We start from the raw sequence: 22,066 nt of genomic DNA, 5'->3' as shown, positions 1-22,066 counted from the left end.
TGGGTACTCATTTTACCGACCTTGGAAGGATGGAAGGCTGAGTCAATCTTGAGCCGGCTGCTGGGATTGAACTCCCAGCCTCATGGGTAGAGCTTCAGACTGCATGTCTGCTGCCTTACCACTCTGCGCCACAAGAGGCTCTTGTATCAATTGCTATCTGCCCTTTAAGAACAACGGTACCAACCTGTAGGTTGGCAGCCCCAGTAGGGGGCAGTTCCGTGGCCTAGAGAATAGGGAATAGACTATGTTGTGTGCATGTGTAATGGAGCTGTGGCAGATGATTTGAGTAAGGGGCATGGGGGGGGGGAATGGAGCAATGTTGCGGGGGAGGGCGTCGTGTATTTTGTGGGAAGCCGAAAGGGGGAAGTGGTCAGTCTGTGTGCGGAGAAGGGCGTAGCCTATTTTGAGGTTGACAGGGAGAGGAGGGATTCAGGGTATTTCTGTGGACATAGAGGTGGGGTAGGAAATTGGGGTGTGTATTTGGCATATTGCATAATGGGGGTATGTGAGCGCAAATAAAGACTGCAGAGAAGGAGGGAGTGCTTATGCAAGGGTGGACAGGAAGGGTCTCTCTTCCAAGTGGCCCCTAAAACATACAGGGGGTTCATCTAATAATTCCAGAGGGGTTTCCGTGTTCCATGCGTTGCAGCAAAAAATTAAACAGGAATCCAGCGAGATGTTACAGGCTAACTAAATGTATCCCAGCATAAGCTTTTGTGAGTCAGAGCCCACTTCATCAGGTGCATTGCAGTGTGTGTGCATGATTTCTAAGTACCCTGAGAGGCCCCCCCTGAAACATGCTTGCTAGCTTCGGACTGTCATCTACGTCCCTTAATTTTCCTCTGAGCCACTCTCTCTCATGATGGTCGTGCGGATGGCATAGCACATCCTTTTCAACAACTTTGTCAAGGCAACCAGATAAAAAATATTCAGGAGTTGCACCCACCTGCATGAACCGACCTTTCATTTTCAGGCCTCCAGGGAACTGTATTTTGTCTTACTGCTGGTCACCTGAGAGCCAGTTTGGTGTAGTGGTTAGGAGCGCGGACTTCTAATCTGGCATGCCGGGTTCGATTCTGCGCTCCTCCACATGCAGCCAGCTGGGTGACCTTGGGCTCGCCACGGCACTGATAAAACTGTTCTGACTGAGCAGGAATCTCAGGGCTCTCTCACTTCACAGGGTGTCTGTTGTGGGGAGAGGAAAGGGAAGGCGATTGTAAGCCACTTTGAGACTCCAGGTAGAGAAAAGCAGCATATAAGAACCAACTCTTCTTCTTCTTCAGTAATATCAGGGCTCTCTCAGCCTGACCTCCCTCACAGGGTGTCTGTTATGGGGAGGGGAATGGGAAGGCGACTGTAAGCCGCTTTGAGCCTCCTTCGGGTAGGGAAAAGCGGCATATAAGAGCCAACTCTTCTTCTTCTTCTTCTGGAGGCAATCTTTACTCACCAAAGGCGATTAGGCACGCTTGTTGTGAAGGCACAAGTCAGAGACGTATTGCTATAACAAAACGGATCATCTCTGTAGGTGGAAGTCCGGATGGAAGCTGTTCTGAAGGATTAAGAGATGAATACTAGATACGAGGGAATATCCCTTGCGTTGCCCTCAGCTCCTGGGAAGGTGGTCTGCAAAGTTCACCCATCTTAGGCCCAGTGAATTAGGCAGTGGGTTGGGTGAATTAACTGTTTCCATAGAAGGTATTACAAATGCAGGCGCCATAATTTGGGGGAGGAGGGGCCTTTGTCCATCCTCTGCTAGAGATGCAAGCAGTAGGTGCGTTCTGAGAAGAAGCATTCCCTTTCTCATAGCAGGGAGCGCCCCTTCTCAGATGGCAACCTTATCGAAGAGGAATGGGAAATGTGCTCCCTCCCCCTTTCCAGAAGCGTTGTTTTATTCATGCGAAGTCATGCTGCTCCGATTGTTTACTTGCCACGGCTGAGCTTTAAGGGGACTTAAAAGGGATCTGTCTGAATGTCAACAAAAATGAGTAAAGTACAAACTTCGGATGGGGGGGGGGGAAGCTTCGGAGAGGTTGCGGTTTACGAAATTTCCACTCGAGACTGAGGAAGCAAACAGGCTAATAATGAATGTGCCCTTCTGAGCCTCAAAAACGCTGAGGCAGCGTTTTGTACCGTCTGATCCTGCGGAAGCGAGCGGGTTGTGATGGAGGGACAGGAAGGGAGCACACACCACGGCTGGGTCACGGGGCTCAGCTTCGGGAAGGCCATGGGATGTGGTTAGCCACAGGCTGCACGCAAGCTGAGAGGGGGGGGGGGGCAAAAAAAAAAGCACATGATGAGATGGGGTGGGTGGTTGGCGCTGCTAGGCTATTTCGTGAAACCCTGGGGTTTCTCCAATTGGGTGGGAGTTAATTCTAAGGTATTGTTTAATTTTGTTAAAAATATATCAGGTGATATGAGCATATATGGTCCTGTCGATCTCCCCCCCCCCCAAAAAAAAAAAGATGGCCAATGGTGGGCCTGGAAGGGGTGGGGCCCAGGTGGGTATTTACATGGCTATGCTCCTCAACCATATTCTGCATGATCGTTCAACTTCCAGGGTTTCTCAAAGCCTGAAGAATGTTTCAGGGGTTTCTCAACCATTAAAAGATTGAGAAAGGCTGCTCTAGACCTAGCAGGATCATTGAGGTCACCTAGGGTTGGGAAATTTCTGGACCGTTGTGGGCAGATCCTAGGAAGGGTGGGATCCGGAGAGGGGAAGGACTTCAATTGGGTTATGATGTCCTTCAAAGCCGTCATATTCCCCAAGGGAACTGATCTTTGTAAACAGGAGATTGGTTGTGATTTTGGGAGATCTCCAGGCCACCCTAGAGGTTGGCAAACCTAACTCAGCCAAAAAGCTAGTTTCTAGGGGTGGGTGGGGAATAAGTGGGAGTGGCTTATGAATTGCACTCTCTCACAGGTGCATGAAAAAATTGTCATGACACTGAGAGAAGGCACGTGTTCAGAGGTCCTGTCATCTCTGCTTCGTGTTTAGTGGTTGAACAATGGAAACATCTGTAGCATCTGTTTCACGCTGAATTGCCAGGTTCGTCAAAAAGCGTACGCACGGCTGAAAGCCACGCTCCCGCAGCCATTTAAACCCCACAAGGCACAGAAGCAAAACGGAGTGCCCAAAAGGCTGGCAACCATTTCAGCTTCACAGGGGACAAGGGTGGCCACCCCACTTCCAAGTGTGGGGGGGGGGGGAAGCAAAATCTATCGCTGAAATGGCTTGTAGCCATTTCAGCCTTATAGCAGGGAGGGAGGGCGCACCCATCTACTTCAGCCTGAAATGTCTGGCAGCCATTTGGGGGGGGGGTCCATTTTGCTTCCCCTCATTTGGAGTAGGGGGAAGCGAAACAGAGGCATGTAAACCCCTGACGGACGGACTGCCCTGCTCAGTTGCTAGGTAAAAATGGCCCAAACCCAACCCGATGAAAGGTCTGGGAAAAGTTTTGTGGGGGTACCTCCCCAAACCTCGGTTCAAGAGGGCATGAACTCGCCCAATTTGTAGGGAATTGGGGGGTCATGAATTGGTCCATGCTCTTTCCTATTTGTGACGGTACGTAGTTTGTGAACCAGGTATGTCACGAAGCACGAACTTTCACAAACCACATTTTCCCAGTTTGTGCCCATCACTACAATACCTAACTGAGGAATAGGCCGCATTGTGCACATGCTCAGGAACACTCTTTTTGATCTTAAAAAATATGGGACCCTGGCATCTCTCCCATGGACACAGCTTCCAGATCAAGCTACCAGTGTGAGCTCCAGAACCTTTTCCACTGTGGAGAAAGAGACTAGCCCTGTAGAGGAACAGGGAAAGCGGGCTCCAGCGATATCTAGTGAGGGCAACAGGCACCCCAACTGCTGGGACAGGCTACATAACCCCTGAGGATTTCTTGCTTAACCCTAGAGTTCCTTGGAAGGCTGGTTGGGACTCCCTCCCTCAGGCCATGAAACTCTCTTCCTAGCTCTGAGATCCGTGACCAGCTCAAAGAAGCCAAATGGAAATGTAGGAAGATTATGTTGTAAATTCTGGGTGGGCCGATCTTGAATGTGGCAATGCTTTCCCCCCACACACACACACACACACCCATATCCGGAGCACCCCACCCTGCAGTGGTCAGCGCCCCATAATGTTGACGACAGGTCTTTTTGTGGCCTGGGCTTTTTGTGTACCTCCACCCAATTACAAAGTGGTTGGGCAATTGCAGGGGGGACGGAGGCAGCATGTCTTGTTGGCCAGCGTGGCAGGGGGGAAACAAACCAAATACCACCCTCCTTCCTTGTTTTTTTGGCGAGATTTATTGTCGAGTCATGCCTAAAAAGAAAAATCCTATCTATTTCTGGCTGCCTGGGACTGGATTGCTCCGGAAACCAAAGGCCCAGCCAGGACTCTTTTCGGAGCTCAAAATTGCCAGAGAGGAGCAATAGAAGTGGTGATTAAAAGGATGTGTGCTGGAGGCAAGAGGCCTGAACTGAAACCCTTGCCCAGCTCCCGAGCTAAGATCTTGGTCACTGTGCAGATGGCGCTGCCTCTCGGCTCTGATTTCATGTGACTTTCAAGTAGCTTGGAAGCTAAAACGAGGCGGTGTTCTCTGATGACCTGGCCAAGGCCCTTGGGAAAGGTCGAGTTGTGCATTTTGCAGTGATGACCATGGGCCATCCAAGCAGTTCTGGGGTTTTTAAGAGGGCAATTTGGATTTGCATGATGCTATGAGATTCTGTCTTCTTTCTCTGCCCCTCTGACCTACAGGCCTTGATTAGTATCGATCTATCCCAGCTAAGAATTTTAAAAAACCCTAACTGGTAACAGTTAGGACCTACAACGTTTGAATATCGGTATTGTTGTTAAAATGATATTACTTTTACTGTGCACAATTTTTAAAAAACTTTACAGGAATTAAAAACATACGCATTTTGGTTCTTATAGGGCCTTCTTCAAAGGTCTGGTTTTAACACACACCAGTTCTTAATACATGAAGTAATAAGGAAACACACCATTGAAAATTTTGAGCACTCTTTGGAAGAGGGCTAATGACTGAAAAATAGACATCTTCTTTCATTAAGCGACTCTGATACTTTACAACTCTTACTTTGGAGCTTTTATTGGCTGCTGTACATATTTCAGATGCTAAGAACTGGGGTGTGTTAAAACCAGACCTTAAAAGAAGGTAACGTCTTGGTCTAATTGTCCACATAGTGGTTTGCAATCGCCTACAAAATGGACATGTTTGTAATTTCTTTAGTAGTTTTTTAAAAAAATTGTGCACAATAAAAGTAATATAATTCTAGCAACGATACAGACATTCAACCTTTGTAGGTCCTAACTGTTATCACTTTTTTGGGTTTTTTTTTGGGGGGGGGTCCAGTTCTAGTCCCCCCCCCAACACTCCTGTGCATTCGGAGAGGCAAAATAAGGTGTGTAAACATATGTGTGGATTAAAGTTGCATCAGGGATCCATGTTGTAAAATTGGGAATGTTTGGGAACACAACGTCCCCAGCACGCTCTGACTAAAGATGCTCTGGCTGCCTAGATTTCTTCTCCAGTCCGCGGCCGCTGTCGGCACATCCGTCCCTGAGCTACCCGGAGCAGCCCTGCTTTGTTCCTGTGCCGGAATCCCTGTATAGCAGTAGCAGCGACCTGTTGCCCAGTCCAGCTGAAACCCTGCTCACCCAGGGCACGGCCAATGCATCAGTCCTGCCCGGCACCCGCCTCCAGGTGTGTCAAGTCTCTCTGGTGTCTCTTTTGCCAGCTTCTGTGGCCCCTTTGTTCAGAACGGGCTTGCTGTCAGGTTGCTGACCTCTGTCTCTCTTTCTCCTGGGCCTCTTCTGCATGATGGATAAGTTGATGAAAACTCAATAAATACATCACTGTTTTTATTCAAGGAGTGCACTGAGCATTGTTGGAAGCAGAGATGCTCTGTATTCTTGGTTGTTGGGGGCCAACATTGGGAGGGCTGGTTTACCTCCTGATGGCAAATGGATTTCAGCCACTGCATGATGCAGTGTCGGACTGGATGGGCCATTGGCCTGATCCAACATGGCTTCTCTGATGTTCTTATGGCAACAGTATCCGGGGCATTGTTTGGAGACTGTTGCAAATTAGCTGCGAACATGTTCTTCCATTGGCAGGCTGGGGGGGGGGGGGGGGGGAGAGAGATGAACATTAGCAGAATTCGCCTTCCTCCTCCGTGTCCTCACAGTGTCCCAGCATCCTTAGGGGCTGAGCTGAAAAGCTATGCCTTCCAGAGCATGTTTTGCTTTAAGCAAACTCAGGATGTAGAGGTGGGGTGGAGTGGGGGGTTGTGCAGACTGTCTCATTAGCAAGAACCCCCTGTAGACATTGGCTCAGTCAGATTTGGGTAGTGAACCATCAATTATTTGTTAATACATTAATTGCCATTTCAAGGGTTTAGAGGCGTATGTGGGGCCATCCCTGCCTGAGCTGATTCTCCCATTCCTGGCCTTTCGGGTAGCTTTCTTGAGTATTCAGCCCACTAGGAAACGGGGTTATTTGCACAGACACCAAACATCTCCCCTCTTTCTTTTTCAGCCTTCAGGTTCCTGCTCAGCCCAGCTGGATTTGCCCAACCCCTTCCTCACCCCTGACCTCCCCCCAAACCCTCCTCCTTCGGCCCTTTCCAGTGGTCTTGGCCCTGAGCTGAAACAGAAGCCCGTCTTGCCCTATGCCTTTCCCGGAAAGTGGCTGAGCCCAGAACCCTACAGGTCTTTCTGCCCAGCCCTGCCCAACACCCCGGGACTGGGCCAGGACCTGGCATGCTCCGCCCCCTCTGCACCTTGCTCCAAATTCCACTATCCCCCCTCCACGTTGCATTCCACGTCCTGCTTTCAACAAAACATGTCAGTGCCGGGCTACAGCCTGGATCTGCCTTCAGGGTACCACGTTCCTTTTGGCGCCCTGCACACGCAGGCTGGCGTGGCTGGTAGCCCCATGTTTGGCACTGGCAGAGGACAGACGCAGTCCGGGAGCAACAGAACGAAGTCAAAGGTCGTCAACTCCAAGAGCAAGAGGCATGCAGGGCTCCCCATGGCTCAAGCTGTGCCAAACCCTTGCCTGACACAGCTGCTGACTACAGGTAAGTGGGGTGAAAGGGGTGCCAAGGAAAGGGGTGTTGGGAGGTGGGGGTCTTCCTGATGCCCAAGTGGGGATGTGGGGAGGTGCCTCAAGTCAGCCATGTGCTGTCAAGGCCAGACTTGGGGATGGAGGGGCATCTTGCGACTCAGTAAAAAAGGTGAAGGTAAAGGTATTCCCTGTGTAAGCACCAGGTCATGTCTGACCCTTGGGGTGACGCCCTCTAGTGTTTTCATGGCAGACTCAATACGGGGTGGCTTGCCATTCCCTTCCCCAGTCATTACCGTTTACCCCCCAGCAAGCTGGGTACTCATTTTACCAACCTCGGAATGATGGAAGGCTGAGTCAACCTTGAGCCGGCTGCTGGGATCGAACTCCCAGCCTCATGGGCAGAGCTTTCAGACTGCATGTCTTCTATCTTACCACTCTGCGCCACAAGAGGCCCTTGCGACTCAGTAGGGGTAACCAAAAACCAGGATGTAGCTTTACATTTGTGTGTGTGTGTGTTTTAAGCGCTGTGAGTGGCTTCTGACTTATGGTAACCTTATGACTTAATGACCCCCATAACAGCCCCTCATTAACAGCCTTGCTCAGATTGACAAAAGCAAGAGTCCAGTCGCACCTTAAAAGACAAATAAAATTTGTGGCAGAAGAGGCACTCCCAAGTCACTGCTCACTTCTTCAGGTCCAAGAACAGCGAATCCAAAAGTGCATACCCTGCCAACAAGCCATGCTCAGGCTTTGCCGACCGAGGGCCATGGCTGCTAGTGTTCATGCAGATTTTCATTATGCTCAGGAGTAAACCTCAGGAAAGAATGGTCCTACTCCATGGAGGCTTTTTGGAGACTGTTCCGTAATTCTGCCCTGTTCTCTAAGGACAAAGCCACCCTTCTTTTCTGTGCCATGCCAAGAGGCACCCTGGGAAGGGACAGGTCAGGCCCCATGTACACAAATGTTTGGACAAGTGAGCTGGACAGGAGTACGTGTGCTGCTGCATTTGAAAGGGCTTGCTTTAAGGGCGCTTTAAGTACATTCTAGGTTTGCAATGCAGACGCTGCAGCTGCTGGGAACACTGGCATATCCTGTTTTCCTCTTCTTCCTTTTCCCTCTTGCAGCTAAACCAGAGCCAAAGATGGAAACTCTGCCTGCCCCCAATCCCGCCTTCACCCCCACAGTACCGGAATCCATGGTAATTGTCAGCTGGGGTGAAGTCAGGTTATGGGAGTTCTGGTGGGAAGAACGGGGCGTGGGTGCCGTGGCTGAGAGTGGCAGCACCTAATCTGGAGAACTCGGTTTGATTCCCTCCTCCTCCTCCTCCTCCACATGCAGCCAGCTGGGTGATCTTGGGCTTGCCACAGTTCTCACAGGGCGTCTGTTATGGAGAGAGGAAAGGGAATTATAGCTGCTCTGAGACTCCTTTGGGGGTATCCTTTCTCTTCTGGGTTCCAAAGAGGATTAAGAGGAGGAGCTGGAAGGGTCACGACTGAAGGCATCTGTGCTTGGCTATTCAGGAATTTTGAGAAGTGCAGATGGAGAAACGGATGCACTCCCAAACTGGGAGCAGTGGGAGGGGAGAAGCTGCAGTGAATACACAAGGAACCCCTGGCGTGCAGCTAAGCAGATGTGCAGCAGTGGTGTAAAGTGGGGTTTTCAAGGCAAAATACAAGCCACTTGCCATTGTACGAGCAAACAGATATGTACATGAATATTTAACTTGTATCAGCTGGGCAGCAGAAATGGAGCTTCCGAAGAGAAACCACAATTGAAACAGCGGTGGTCGTATGTGGCAAAATCCAAAAATCAGGGAATACCCTTTATAAGAATCATCAGAGTCCAAAACAACAAGTTCCCTCTACTCCGGATTCCAAGAGTGGTTAGCCAGATACCGCTGCAAAATCCTTAGAGTAGGACAACCCTTCCCTGTTGGTTGTCGGCATTCAGAGGGAAGACTGGCTGCGAACACTCAAGCTGCCTTCTTATTAGATGTCACAACTAAGAGGCAAAGAAACCTCTATTATCCCTTGCTCATTAGGAAGTGAGATACATTCATGGTCATTGCTATATCCTGGGGCTATGAGTTCCGCAGACATCCATGCCACAATATATATATATTGTGGTATATAAGTATGATAAATAAAATAAAAATAAAATAAATAAAATACATAGAAGCCATGAGAGCTAATATTTTCTTTCTTTCCCCTTTGCTTCCACAGCTACACAGTGTTTGCGAGGGACCTGCTTCCTTCCTGCCCAGAATGACCCAGATCAGCCCCCGACTTTCACCCGTCTCCAACCCCTCACAGCCCGCTCCGACCACGCCACCACCACCACCAGGACCCCTGGTGGTCCCCAAGACAGAGAGGCTCTCCCCTACCCCAGTGTGCGGTGAGCCCCTCGGAATTGGTATCTGGACAGTAAGAGGTTCAAATCCAGGAGCCTGCTTATGCTGAACATGGAGAGGGAAGGCACTCTGAGCGTGCTCAGATGCAACCTGTGCACGCTGAAAGCAATTAATAACAGAAACTTCTTCTTCCTGCCCCAGGTAATAATCGGAGGATGTCGGGACAGGGTTCCCCAGTGACCGCTGAAGCACTGAGTGTCAGGATTTCGCCCCCTCATTACTCACCCAGCCGGAACAGGCTGGAGCCAAACAAGGTCAGTCTCATCTGTCCTAAAGGTTAAAGGTATCCCCTGTGCAAGCACCGAGTCATGTCTGACCCTTGGGGTGACGCCCTCCAGCGTTTTCATGGCAGACTCAATACGGGGTGGTTTGCCAGTGCCTTCCCCAGTCATTACCGTTTACCCCCCAGCAAGCTGGGTGCTCATTTTACTGAACTCGGAAGGATGGAAGGCTGAGACAACCTTGAGCCGGCTGCTGGGATTGAACTCTCAGCCTCATGGTCAGAGCTTCAGACTGCATGTCTGCTGCCTTACCACTCTGCGCCACAAGAGGCTCATCTGTCCTAGAACTGCCCAATTTTTTTCTCTCCCCAAGATGCAGAAAAGGTTCAGAGGTCAGATTTCAGGTCATGGTGGAGAGTCCAAAGAAGTGGGCGTTGCCCAGGTGAAAGGTCACGGCTTTGTCCCCCGTTGCAAACCAAGAGTGCGCCTTACCCTCCTGCTCCTCTACTACCGCAATACGTTACCCACCACCAGCAAATATGTGAATTTTCCCTGTGCTCGACTGAAGCCATTTTTCACAAAACCTGTAGTTGGTCTGAAGGAAGCCTCCTTCCACTGGATCAAGCAGGTTTTGAAGCACAGGGGAAAAACTGAATCGTTTGTTAGGTCAGACCAGAGATAATAATGTGATGAACAAGAAAGGCAGCAAAGCTATTCTTGGGCTGCTCTCCCTTTCTTGGGGGGAAAAATCATCTTCTCCAACCTAATAGCAATTCATATTACAATCTTAATTCTCCCCTTCGTTTAAATTAAGACCACACTGTGTGGGGGGAGTAAAGCCTCTAGGGGTGACCTTCCCAGTTCAGATAGAGGTTCCTTTAGGGGAGGAGAGGGAGTATGAAAATACCCTTCCTCTCCCACAGACAGAGAGCCGCCGGATCACCCACATCTCGGCTGAGCAGAAGCGCCGGTTCAACATTAAGCTTGGTTTTGATACGCTGCACAGCCTGGTCAGCACCTTGAATTCCCAGCCCAGTCTCAAGGTGAGTTTGGGGGGTGAGGTTGGTATGAGGCTGCAAGGACCCCTTTTGAAGTCCTTGGTGATGTCCTCAGGGTATGCTCCAGGGACCAGATTCCTTTGGGTTGGGAAGGGAGTGGCCTTGAAGAATTTGCCTATATTGAGGTGTAGCATGAGATTGGGGCTGCTAAAACCCTTCTCCCCAGATTACGAGCTCCTCCTGGAACGGAGACCATTCTGAGAAGGAAGGAGCCAAACGGCAACATTCAAAGGGTTTCGATGCCCTCCCTCTGCCCCATGCTCCCGATATTCTGCAGGTCAGCAAAGCCACCACCCTGCAGAAGACAGCAGAATATATCAGCAAACTGCAACAGGAGCGAGCCACCCTGCAAGAAGAGGCGCAGCGCCTGCGGGATCAGATTGAAGAGTTGAACGCCACGATCAAGTAGGCCGGCAGGAAGGGGAAGGTGGAGTTCTGAGGTGGGCGGGGGGGGGGAGAGCTTTTTGAAGAGTTCTGGACTCTGAAGAGGGCTGCAGAACATTGTATGTGCAATGAGCAGCCCCACGCAGTGGAAGCCTGCAAACCACGGAGGACCTTGGGTGACCGATCTTTGCGCTCAGCCTCAGTTTCCTCCACCCCTTTAAGAGAAGAGAGCTGGGTTTTGGTGCCCCGCTTCATTGTTTTATTGTAAACCACCACGAGTCTCTTTGAGAGAGGTGGTATATAAGTCCAAAAATAAATACAAAAAAATAATTTTAAAAATTAAGAATAAAACAATAAATAAAAGTAAAAATAAATAAAAATAATAGATAATAAATAAATAAATAATAAATAATAAATAAATAATTAAAAAGAAACAAAATCAAATAATCAATCAATTAAAATAAAATAAATAATAAATCAATTAAAATAAAATAAATAATAAATACATAGATGAATAATAAATAAAAGTAATAAATACATTAAATAGTAAATAATAACTAAATACTTGGAGTCCCAAAGTGGCTTTCACTCCCTGTTCCCTTCCTCTCTGCACAACAGACATCCTGTGAGGTGGGTGGGGCTGAAAGAGCTCTTAGAGAACTGCTCTGCAAGAACAGCTCTAAGAGAACTGTGGCTGGCCCAAGTTCATCGAGCCGGCTGCCTGTGCAGGAGCGGGGAATCAAACCCGGTTCTCCATCTTACGGGCTGCCGCTCTTCACCACACCACCCTGCTGGCTCTCTTTCTCCTTTCACTTCTGCCTTGTGTCCTTCCAGCCTGTGCCAGGAGCAGCTGCCCGCCACAGGGGTGCCCATCACCCGCCAGCGCTTTGACCAGATGCGGGACATGTTTGACCAGTATGTGCGCTCGTGCACCTTGCAGAACTGGAAGTTCTGGGTTGTATCCTTTCGGGAGAGGAGGGATTTACCTGGACAAGGAGTCTGCCAGGAGCAGGTGTCAACTGCAGAATCAGGCAGCCGTTTAAAAGCTTCTTGAAAAAGCCGATGGGCACTGGATGGGAGGCAGGGTGGAAAATACCCAAAGATTTTGGGGGTGGAACCTGAGGAGCGTGGGACTTCAAGTGGGCTATAACGCCACAGAGTCTGCCTTCCAAATCGCTCATTTTCTCCGGGTGCACTGACCTCCAAGGAGATCTCCAGTCACCCCTGGAAGTTGGCAACCCTAATGGGGATGGGGAGGGTATGTGAAGGGGCAGCCTGGGAGACAACCAGCCCCCTACCCAAAGTGCATTGCCCTTAACTGCTCACCCCGGATCAGTTCAGCATCATCATGAGACCCCTCTTTGAGTCCTTCAACGGGATGGTTTCCACCAGCAGCATGGAGAGCCTCAGCCAGACGTCCTTCGCCTGGCTGGACCAGTACTGTTCCCTCCCAGCTCTCCGGCCAAGTGAGTAGTTTCTCCGCTTCCCATCTCCACTGCCCGCCAAAGCTGCAGGTGGCTGGGCCCTTCCTGGTTTCCTAAAGCAGACACTGAGATAGGACACACGCAGAGCCACAGGTAGAGAGCCATCGAATACTGCTGGGGAACACATGAGCAATATATCCAGCAGTGAGATGGTTGCTGCACATGCTCAGTTTCTGAACGCTTCTGGATTTCGTATGTGCTGCCTTCTCCAGAGATCTATTTGAAGAGGCTCACCAAGGGATCGCAGACCCTGGAGAGGCAGCCAAACCACTAGGTCCGTCTCACTAAATGTTTCCCCCCTCCCTCTTGCTTTCCCAGCCGTCCTGAGCTCGCTCCGCCAGCTGAGCGTTTCCACTTCGATACTGAGCAACCCGGCGGGCATCCCGGAACAGGCCGCCCAGGCAGTGACGGGCACAGTCCCCAACCACAGCTCCTCCTAATGCCAGACTTCTAACCTGAACCCAGGAGGGGGGCACGACGGCATCAGCAAGGACTGTGTGCAGAGTGGATGCCTGGTAGAGTCACCCCCTGCTGGTTGGGGCCAGCTCCCAGCCCGGAAGGGACCTTCGCAGCGACTTTTTCGTTCTGAGTTCTTCTGAGCTGCCTTGTTCCTGACTTTCTGGAAATCACTGTGTTTGGTTGTTGGGAAAACAACCCAGCCTTTCTCTTCTCGTTGATGCTTTTTATGTACTTTTACTGTGAACAGCCAAAAGGTCCAGGTGACCCAAGGAGGCAGGGGGGTGTGCTTGCCTGGTGCTCCCTTGACTTGGATCCCGTTTTCTGGGAATGAGGTCGTACTAGCGGCTCTTGTTCACCAGAGAATCTCACCTGCCGCCTCGAGCTGAAGTCACGCCGAGATTGCCACTGCTTGTGCTTTTAACCCACATTTCGAAAGTGTTACAAGAGGCAAAGCCAGCTCCTCTGCTTAAAAAAAAAAATAGACATTCTGGCTTAGCCTTGTCATCATATTAGAAAGTGTCACAGTCTGGGAGAGGGACTGACATCTGGGGAGGGCCCACGGAGTACGTAGCCTTACTCCTGCAGTGTTTGTCTGGAAGACCACCAGTGCAGAGTAGCCCTCTAGATTTTCTGGGATGCCTCTCTCTAGCACAGGGAGGACAAACAGCCCAAAATGCTTTTTCGCTTCTCTGAGCAGCAGAAGTCCCAGGAGTTGACTTTACAAGTTTTGTAATAAACTATTACAGGAATTGAACCTGCATGCCAAGCAATGGCTCTACAACTGAGTGTTACTATACTGCCTTTTTGCACATGCACATAAGGCCACGATTTTGCACATGCCCAGAAGGCCACACCCCCTAACTTCCTAGGGGGTGTGTCCAAACAGTGCCAGACTTCATCATACTACTGAACTGGCGAAGAGGAGCTACTTCAGGGGCAAACTTACATCAAGCACCTTTGGGGTATGTTAGAAACTAAAGGCAATGGTGCAGGAACCTGGAAGACAATCCCCCCTCTCCCAGTTCCCTTTCAACAGATGCACTGCCAATTAAACCCACGCTCTAACATGCATCCTGGCATTATGGCTGCTTGCCACACTCCTCTATGGAATTTTTGAATTATCCAGTATATATATCTGGGATTCCAGCCTCCAGAGTCTCTGCAAAACATGGCAGTGATTATAGCCACTGAGCTCCCCCAGGGGGAAAAATTGGGGAATGGAGGCAACATTGTACACACACAGATATCTCAGTAATATGGAGGAAACCTTGGGGGGGTTGTTCATGAGTATACACAGAATGCATATGGAGGGCTCTGTCCATATATCTGGACACTTCCCTCTCAAGACAGCTCATGAATACAGAGGAAATAAAGGTTCTCTGATTTATTTGATTTACAGAGGAAACTTGAGGTTGGGGGCTGCTTAATGGCGACATTCACATTATATGAGAATGTAAGAAAAGCCCTGCTAGGTCAGTCCAAAGGTCCAGGTTGGCCAGTTACAGGCCTCTCAGCTGTCCAAATCATTTTCTTTTGAGGCCTCCCTTCACCAGAATTTTTTAAAATGACACTGTATTGTTTTATGAGAACCACTCTGAGCCTTCAGGGAGGATGGTATATAAATATAATAAATAAATAGGCTTCCTCGGGAGGTGGTGGATTCACCATCTTTGGAAATTTTTAAACAGAGGCTAGACAGACATCTGACGGAGAGGCTGATTCTGTGAAGGCTCAAGAGGGGTGGCTGGTGACAGTGGATGAGCGAGAGGGTTGTGAGTGTCCTGCATAGTACAGGGGGTTGGACTAGATGACCCATGAGATCCCTTCCAACTCTTATTCTATGATTCTATGAAATAAATAAAATAAAACGAGCTGCAAAACTTACCAAATGCCAAAAAATTAACAAGCATCTGGATTTGAAGCCCTCTGTGTGCTCTCCTCCCACAGTAGCCCGGGCTAACAGGCTGCTGCAAAACAAGGCACACAAGCTCACCTCGCTAGAGGTATACTACTCCTGATTATGGAGGTTCGAAGTATCCAGCATAGCCATTAGCCCCCGAGGGACCTCGTCGCGCTCACTGATTCGTCTAACCTCTTTCCAAAGCTTTAAAACACTCATAGCTGGTTACACCCACGATCCTTGCGAATTGAATTGCGGGCCAGAGAGCGCAAACAGCAACGCGAGCAGCTCCGTTAAAACGTCAGCGCCGCAATACGAATTACCTTCCAGCAGGGGTCGCTGTAGCATGGGTCGCTCTCAGTTTACGCGAGCGCAAGAGCACTCCGTCCTTCCCTGAATAAGCAGCTATAGCGTTACTACCAATTGCAAAGGAACCAGGGCTGAACTCTCGGCCCTGAGCAATTGCATGCCGCCAACCAATTGCATGTCTGATCGCACCGCCGTCTAAGACTTGCCCATTACGAAACCGAAGTCCCGCGGCACCTTATTTATTTAAAGCCTATCGGCGCGTCCTCCAACGCCGGAGCTCGCTTCTTCAGATGCTACCACGAGAGAATCATCATTTACCTTATTTTTATAAGGAGGATTACAGAAGGGGGAGAGGATACGATATGTGAGGAGTTGGGGCAGAACTGGTTCGGACAAGTTGCTGATGGCGGCTTTTTATTGCAGTCAGGTTTCTCTGGGGCAACTGCTTCATCGGGGTCCCATCCTTCCCGGTCACCACCGACTTCTTCGGCCGCCAGCCCAGCGAGGAACAAACAGCCGCTGCTCCAGGGCAGGATCTTGAACCGCGTAGCTCTTTCCACGGAAAGGTGGAAAATTCATTCCTCCATTTCATTCATTCATTCCTGGACAGGGATTTTATGGCACGTCACCTTTCTGTGATCTTGCTGGGAAAAAACTGCCACGGATTATTCTCTCCACGCGTTTGCAAAAAAGGGAGCGCTGACTCAGCCAACGCTCATGCTGAAATGAACTCTTGCAAGCCCTTCAGGCGTCGCTGGGCTCCTGCTTTATTGCGCGGCTGACCCACCGAAAGCACTCCAGCAGAACTGCCAAACTTGGCTCCCGGGACGCCTGGGGGAGAGGCGGGCGTGCAAACACTAAATGACTTCCAATTAACCACGAAGCCTCTGATAGGTCGCCCAGAGTCCGGCATCTCCAATTACCACGAGTTTCGATGACGTCATGGGCAAGCGCATCAGACTTCGGATTCGCCCAGGGAAAACTACGGGGATAGGGGCGTAGACGAGACGCATGCGCGCTTCGGCTTGACTTGCCACGTCAATCACGAGGGGGGGGGGAAGCGGCGACGCATGCGCCCTCGCGCCCTTTCCGTTACCTCAGCGTGCTGAGGCGGCCGCGGGGCGGAGGAAATGGACGAGGCGTCCGGGGTGCTGGTCGGCGTGTCCCTTCTGCTCGGCGCCCTCGTTCTCGTGCTGCTGCTGAGGCGGAAGACGCCGAGCGGGAAGGAGCCGCGGCCGGCGGAGGAGGAGGCCTACAAACCGGAGGACGGTAAGGGAGGGGGGAGGGGGCGGTGGGCGGGGCCTCCACGTCCATCAACCGGCCTGGGGGCGGGGCTTAGGCCTGCCTTGCTCGTCCCGTCTGTGAAATGGGCGCGAGAGCAGAGCCGGAAGAGCTTTTTTGTTTACAGAAACTTCTTAAATCTTATTTAGTTACCTAATGGGGGGGCTATTCATTGTTGGGGTAGTCAACTTGTGGTCCTCCAGATGTCCATGGACTACAATTCCCATGAGCCCCTGCCAGCAAACACTGGCAGGGGCTCATGGGAATTGTAGTCCATGGACATCTGGAGGACCACAGGTTGACTACGTGGAAATACTTATTATAGCATTGAGTTTTTATCTTGATCCTATTGTTTGGCATCCTTGGGAAGGAGAACTATGACCTGCGTGGATTTTATTATGACATTATTTTGGAGCCATTTGCGATTGTGTGTATTTTGCATCGGAGAGGCTCAGCCAATGCAGCACCTGCTTTTCATGCAGAAGATTCCGGGTTTTGGAATCTTATGAGCTAAACTTTTATTCCCTAGGTGACTTTTTTGCTTTTTCTCAACCATAGATATCTCAAAGTATATGAGCTTCTGGCATTTGCTTTAACCAGTTTATCCTTGAAACTCAACTCAGAGAGGTACAGTTGTCAAGTTACTCCCTCCCTGCAAAAGAGAGCCTTGGCCCAGCATAAATAAGCTAAAAGTGTCATTCGGGTTGCTTTTGTTCAGAAAGACCTTGTTCTGCTTGAGATTCCAGGCGGCTGAAAATTCCACCTTCCTTTTTTTTAGTTTGTACCCTGCTGGTTCCTGACATCAGCTAAATGGAGCAATGATCTGTCTTGATTGAAGCCTTCTTTATCTAAACAGGCTCTTAGGTTAGCAGGATCATTGCATCCAGAAGGTCCCCTTTTTTTGCTGAAGATGGAGAAATACAGCCAGGTTTAGAAAACAATGGTGGGCCCAGCGCCTGATTCAGTAGAAGACTTCACACATGCATGCATAAGCTGTTCCTGTGCTGAAACTGCCCCCCTGGGGTGCTGAGCGAACTGAATTCTGCTCTACAGCTTATCTTTTGAGTTCTGATGAGATTGGGCTAGCCTGGGCTGGAAGCCTCTTACAAGATAGCTATTTTTTCACTCAATAGCATCTAGTGATTGCTTTCTGCCATGCATTTCCACCCAGCCTTTGTGGTAGAGCACTGGGTGTGGGGTCCATGAGGTGAGGCTCATGGCGTATTGAAAAATCTTGTATTCTCTAGATCACAATGTGCATGGTGAAACAAATGGCAAAACGTCCATCCAAAAGAAACAGAAGCCGCACCAGCGAAGTCGAAAAGAGAAGCCTCAGCAACACAATTTCACACACCCACTCCTGGCTGCCGCCCTTAAGGTGAGCACTGTTGCTCTGGGATGTTTTCCAGTGGCCAGTAATTCCAATATGTTGCCTTAACACGTGTCAAGGAAAATGGGGTCTGTAATTCTGTCATTTATTAACCTCCTGCAATGTTATCCTTGGCCAAAAGCCAGTCTTTTATTCTCTTCTGCAGAAATGATTCAAGATTGTAGCTGCAGGTTTTACTAAATAGGAGCAAGAAACTGGTTGAGCACACAGATGTACCTTCTAACTCTTACGCACGCACATGCATACAAACCCAGCTTTCCCCATATCTCATAAGTCATGCTTACTGAAGGAGGAGAAAGTAGAAATATCACTAATTAATTATTTTCATCAATGCACAACTGTTTGGCCAGCTTGAGCACACACACACACACACAGCTTGGTTGAAAATGCAAAAGTGAATCTCTTTGGGTGCTGTTCTGCAGGGACACAGTGGGAGCATAAGCTGCTTGGACTTCAGCAGCAATGGCAAGTACTTGGCATCCTGCTCTGATGACCGCACCGTCCGCATCTGGAGCACCAAGGATTTCTTGGAACGGGAGCACCGCTGCATGCGGGCCAACGTGGAACTGGACCATGCTACCTTGGTTCGCTTCTACCCAGATTCCAGGTACGGAGAGTGCACGTGTTGCTGTAGGGAAGTTCTGGGGCAGGATGCAATGAGCCCGTCTTGACCTTCGATCCCAGGAACTCTGCTAGTTACAGGTATCCATTTCATGGACAGACTATTGTGTTTCTTAAATAGATGCTATAAGAACCATGAGCAACCCACAAAGGTGGGGAAAAGGGTGAGGAAAAGAAGGAAAGGGCCAGTAAGACATGCTTGGCAGGCAATCAGTAAACCCCCTAACCTAAGTGGTTGGTTCTGTCTTCCAGCTGAGTCCCTGCCATGGTTCTTTACACAGGTACTTGGCTTGCTGAGGATTCAAGTTGCCTGTGGCGGCTCTCACTTCCCTTCCACTCCTCTGCAATGCATGTAGGGGTTAGAGAGGCTGCAGTGCGCGAAGCCAGCAATGCACAGAGCTGGAGGTTGCCATTCTGCAAGGCACAGCAGCTTGTTCCTTGTGTTGCTTCCAGGCAGTGATTCTCCTTCCTTCACTCAGAGCCTTCATTGTCTGGCTGGCCAACGGCGACACCATCAGAGTCTTTAAAATGACCAAGAAAGATGACGGCAGCTTTGCTTATGTTGCTGCTCCAGAAGACTTCCCCAAACACCACAAAGCTCCCGTCATCAACATTGGCGTCGCTGACACAGGTATTCCGCTGGGGCCCTTGTGCTTTCCCGTTGCTGGAGACGGAGAGGCTGGACCACTCTGCAGTGCCCTTCTTTGAAAGGTGGCCTCTCGCTTGGTCCTCTTAAGCACCCCTGCCTTTATTGGGCCAGCTTCAAGAAAAACCGCCTAACTTCTTTCTCTCTGCACCAGGGAAGTTCATCATGACCGCATCCAGTGACACCACCATCCTCATCTGGGACCTGAAGGGCGAAGTCCTGGCCAGCATCAACACAAACCAGATGAACAACTCCTTTGCAGCTGTGTCACCGTGTGGGAGGTAAGGACGATGTCAACTGCGTGCCCAGGCTAGTCTCTGCAGCAAGGTGGGCCTTCGTATGCAGGTGTGTTGTCTGGTTTTGGTCTGGCTTGGGACTCAAGCGCTCCATCCTTTCTTCCTTTCAGGTTTGTTGCATCCTGTGGCTTCACTCCAGATGTGAAGGTGTGGGAGGTGTGCTTCAGTAAGAGTGGAGACTTTCGGGAGGTGGCTAGGGCCTTTGAACTGAAGGGCCACACAGCAGGCGTGTATTCCTTCTCTTTCTCCAATGATTCCAGGAGGTAAGGCACTGTCTCATCTTCCCAGAATACCTACCCTTGGCATCCCTAGTGAGATCCTCTGTGCTAGTGTAAGATAGAATTAGCTCTAGCTCTACCAAGCAGAGATGCTCTTCTTCCACACAGCTTTTAGTAGAATGTCTCCTTCATAGAATATGTCATCCTTAGAAGCCAAACGGCCAGCAAGCAAACAGTAATTTTTGTTTATTTACTTAATTTATGGCCCACCTTTGTTGCTTGGACTCATGGTGAATTGCAAAATATAAGAGATCAATTTACACAGAGACTTCCAATAGACAACATAGTTAAGACTAAGCTTACAGAATTGAGAAACAACAAAAACAAATTAGTGTAAAGCAATAAAAACTCTGCCAGATATAATAACATACCATAAACCAGACAGTGGGTTACAAAGGTCGAAAATGGTGCAGTAAGAGGGAAATAAGCGCATACAATAAAAATTGCAATATGTAACAGTCCTAAATATATGCCTTATAAAAGCGACCAGAGAAAGAGGAGAATTTTGAAGAACTTCTCCAGGCATGCACTGCCTGACTGTTTTCTCTCCTTCCCATTCCCCTTCCCAATTGCTATTTGTTCTGAAAAAAACATTTATGGGTAGCTGGGCAGCAATGAACATTCTGACAGCTCGAGAAGAATCCAGAGATACTATAAGCTAATCCACACTGAAAGGGAGGAGGTGGGGCTGAGGGAGGTAGCTGTTTGAAAGAGACCAAAGAGGTTTACCAACCCAACTGCCTATCGCCAGTGTTCTCCCACCCTGTCCTGATCTTCCTAATAGATTGCCTCAAAAGAGACATTAAGGAGGCTCATTTGCCTTCCATCAAGTCGCACATTACTACCAACCCTTCTGTTCCTGTGTTGAGTCGGAAGTCACCATTTCATTTATTTTCATTCATTACAAGGCCTATGGCATCTCTCCCTCCTCTCCACAGGATGGCAACAGTCTCAAAGGACAGCACGTGGAAACTGTGGGACACAGATGTTGAATACAAGAAGCAGCAGGATCCCTACCTGCTACTGACGGGTAAATGTGAGGTGGCAGAACCCTGCCGCATCGCCCTGTCCCCCGATGCCCGAGCGCTAGCCGTCTCCTGCAGCACCAGCATCTTTGTATACAACACCAGGGAGGGCAAGGAGGAGGAGCGCTTTGGGAACGTCCATGGGGAACACATCACAGACTTGGCCTTCGACGTGAACAGCCGCTTCCTGGTCTCCTGTGGGGACCGGGCCATCCGGGTCTTCCACAACACAGCTGGCTACCGAGCAGTGGTGGAAGAAATGAAGGTTTTGCTGAAGAAGGCCACCAGTGAGTCCACTAGGCAGAGACTGCAACAGCAGATCACAAATGCCCAGAACTCCCTGGAGAATATCTATGGCAAGAGCAAGTGACCTTTTTCCATGCGCAGTGCTCACATGCAGACTTAGGGTCAGGATTTTAACACGGGATACGTGCTAATAAAATAATTTTTTGACAAGGTTGGCTTCCTGGGATTTCCTCTAAACTGCCTAGTTTCAGAGTTGGTAGAAAACGTATTAGGAGTCCGTGGAGGGTGGCATCGAAGAAAACTTTGCATGCTTCCAAAGTAGGCCTCCGGCCATGGATTTGAAAAGGTCTGGGGCTCCCGGAAATGGTTCTCTGGATTTCCAGCCATGCATGGAGATGAGCCATAGCAATAGCATTTCCTGATGCATTGATGAGCTTTGCCAATTGGATGCAGAATTTGGCATGGAATGCAGCAGCCTGAGTACCGCAAACATGCTTATTTTGAAGAAGGAAAAGTGCATTAGCAGGTCTTATGGTTGTACAGAAGTGTGTTCTCCGTATTGTTTTTAGGAGGACTCCTATCTGCTCCCAACATGGGCTGAATTTGCAAAACAGAGATCTCTTGACAGTCTGAAGGAGGGCTCGCCAACCTTTTTGAGCCTGGGGGCACATTTGGAATTCTGACACAGCATGTTGAGTGTAGCAACCATATGGCTGCCACAGGGGGAGGAGCCAGCTGCAGAATGGTTGCTATAGGCTAACTAGTAAAAATCTGCACAGCCAATCAGAAGCCTTGCTGGGCTAAAGCTCTACACTTGGCAGGTGCCAGAAAACAGGTTGGTGGGCACCATGATTCTCATGGGTAACACATTGGGGACTGCTGGTCTAGAAGTATACCTTATATATCACGGTGGCCCAACTGGCTTTTCAGATGTCCATGAAATACAATTCCCATTAGCCTGTCAGAA

The 22,066-nt window shown here is 49.6% G+C and overlaps 2 protein-coding genes across 3 annotated transcripts in view; both read left to right on the top strand.

Moving 5' to 3' along the window:
- MLXIPL (MLX interacting protein like) overlaps nucleotides 1-13,873 on the top strand; it is a 32,095-nt gene extending 18,222 nt beyond the window's left edge. The window contains exons 9-18 of the mRNA XM_077311280.1: nucleotides 5,542-5,726; nucleotides 6,561-7,104; nucleotides 8,216-8,289; nucleotides 9,314-9,485; nucleotides 9,643-9,755; nucleotides 10,646-10,765; nucleotides 11,058-11,185; nucleotides 11,999-12,122; nucleotides 12,501-12,630; nucleotides 12,967-13,873. Of these exons, the coding sequence (XP_077167395.1) occupies nucleotides 5,542-5,726; nucleotides 6,561-7,104; nucleotides 8,216-8,289; nucleotides 9,314-9,485; nucleotides 9,643-9,755; nucleotides 10,646-10,765; nucleotides 11,058-11,185; nucleotides 11,999-12,122; nucleotides 12,501-12,630; nucleotides 12,967-13,088 (1,712 nt within the window). The 3' untranslated portion in view covers nucleotides 13,089-13,873. The remainder of the gene's footprint in view (nucleotides 1-5,541; nucleotides 5,727-6,560; nucleotides 7,105-8,215; nucleotides 8,290-9,313; nucleotides 9,486-9,642; nucleotides 9,756-10,645; nucleotides 10,766-11,057; nucleotides 11,186-11,998; nucleotides 12,123-12,500; nucleotides 12,631-12,966) is intronic.
- A 2,478-nt stretch (nucleotides 13,874-16,351) lies between these two features.
- TBL2 (transducin beta like 2) lies at nucleotides 16,352-21,309 on the top strand. 2 transcript variants are annotated; one of them, XM_077311281.1, is made up of 7 exons: nucleotides 16,352-16,585; nucleotides 17,845-17,975; nucleotides 18,410-18,594; nucleotides 19,088-19,239; nucleotides 19,409-19,535; nucleotides 19,661-19,813; nucleotides 20,767-21,309. In XM_077311281.1, exons 1-7 carry the CDS (start codon nucleotides 16,447-16,449, stop codon nucleotides 21,221-21,223), a joined length of 1,344 nt encoding a protein of 447 aa, XP_077167396.1. In that variant the 5' UTR covers nucleotides 16,352-16,446; the 3' UTR covers nucleotides 21,224-21,309. The 2 variants fall into 2 exon arrangements, with proteins under 2 accessions (XP_077167396.1, XP_077167397.1); XM_077311282.1 differs by lacking the exons at nucleotides 16,352-16,585; nucleotides 17,845-17,975 and having other exon boundaries at nucleotides 18,434-18,594; nucleotides 19,062-19,239.
- Nucleotides 21,310-22,066: the final 757 nt, after the last annotated feature.

This window comes from Paroedura picta, chromosome 15, assembly GCF_049243985.1.
Source record: "Paroedura picta isolate Pp20150507F chromosome 15, Ppicta_v3.0, whole genome shotgun sequence".
NCBI lineage: Eukaryota > Metazoa > Chordata > Lepidosauria > Squamata > Gekkonidae > Paroedura > Paroedura picta.
The sequence above is the reverse complement of the archived record's forward strand: the minus strand, read 5'-3'. Positions and strand labels throughout refer to the sequence as shown.

Excerpts from the sequence above, each read along its gene's own strand:
- TBL2 (XM_077311281.1), top strand. The coding sequence starts at position 16,447 with ATGGACGAGGCGTCCGGGGTGCTGGTCGGCGTGTCCCTTCTGCTCGGC. Across the intron at positions 19,536-19,660 it reads GCTGTGTCACCGTGTGGGAG|GTTTGTTGCATCCTGTGGCT; the intron begins GTAAGGACGATG and ends TCTTCCTTTCAG. Across the intron at positions 19,814-20,766 it reads TTCTCCAATGATTCCAGGAG|GATGGCAACAGTCTCAAAGG; the intron begins GTAAGGCACTGT and ends TCCTCTCCACAG.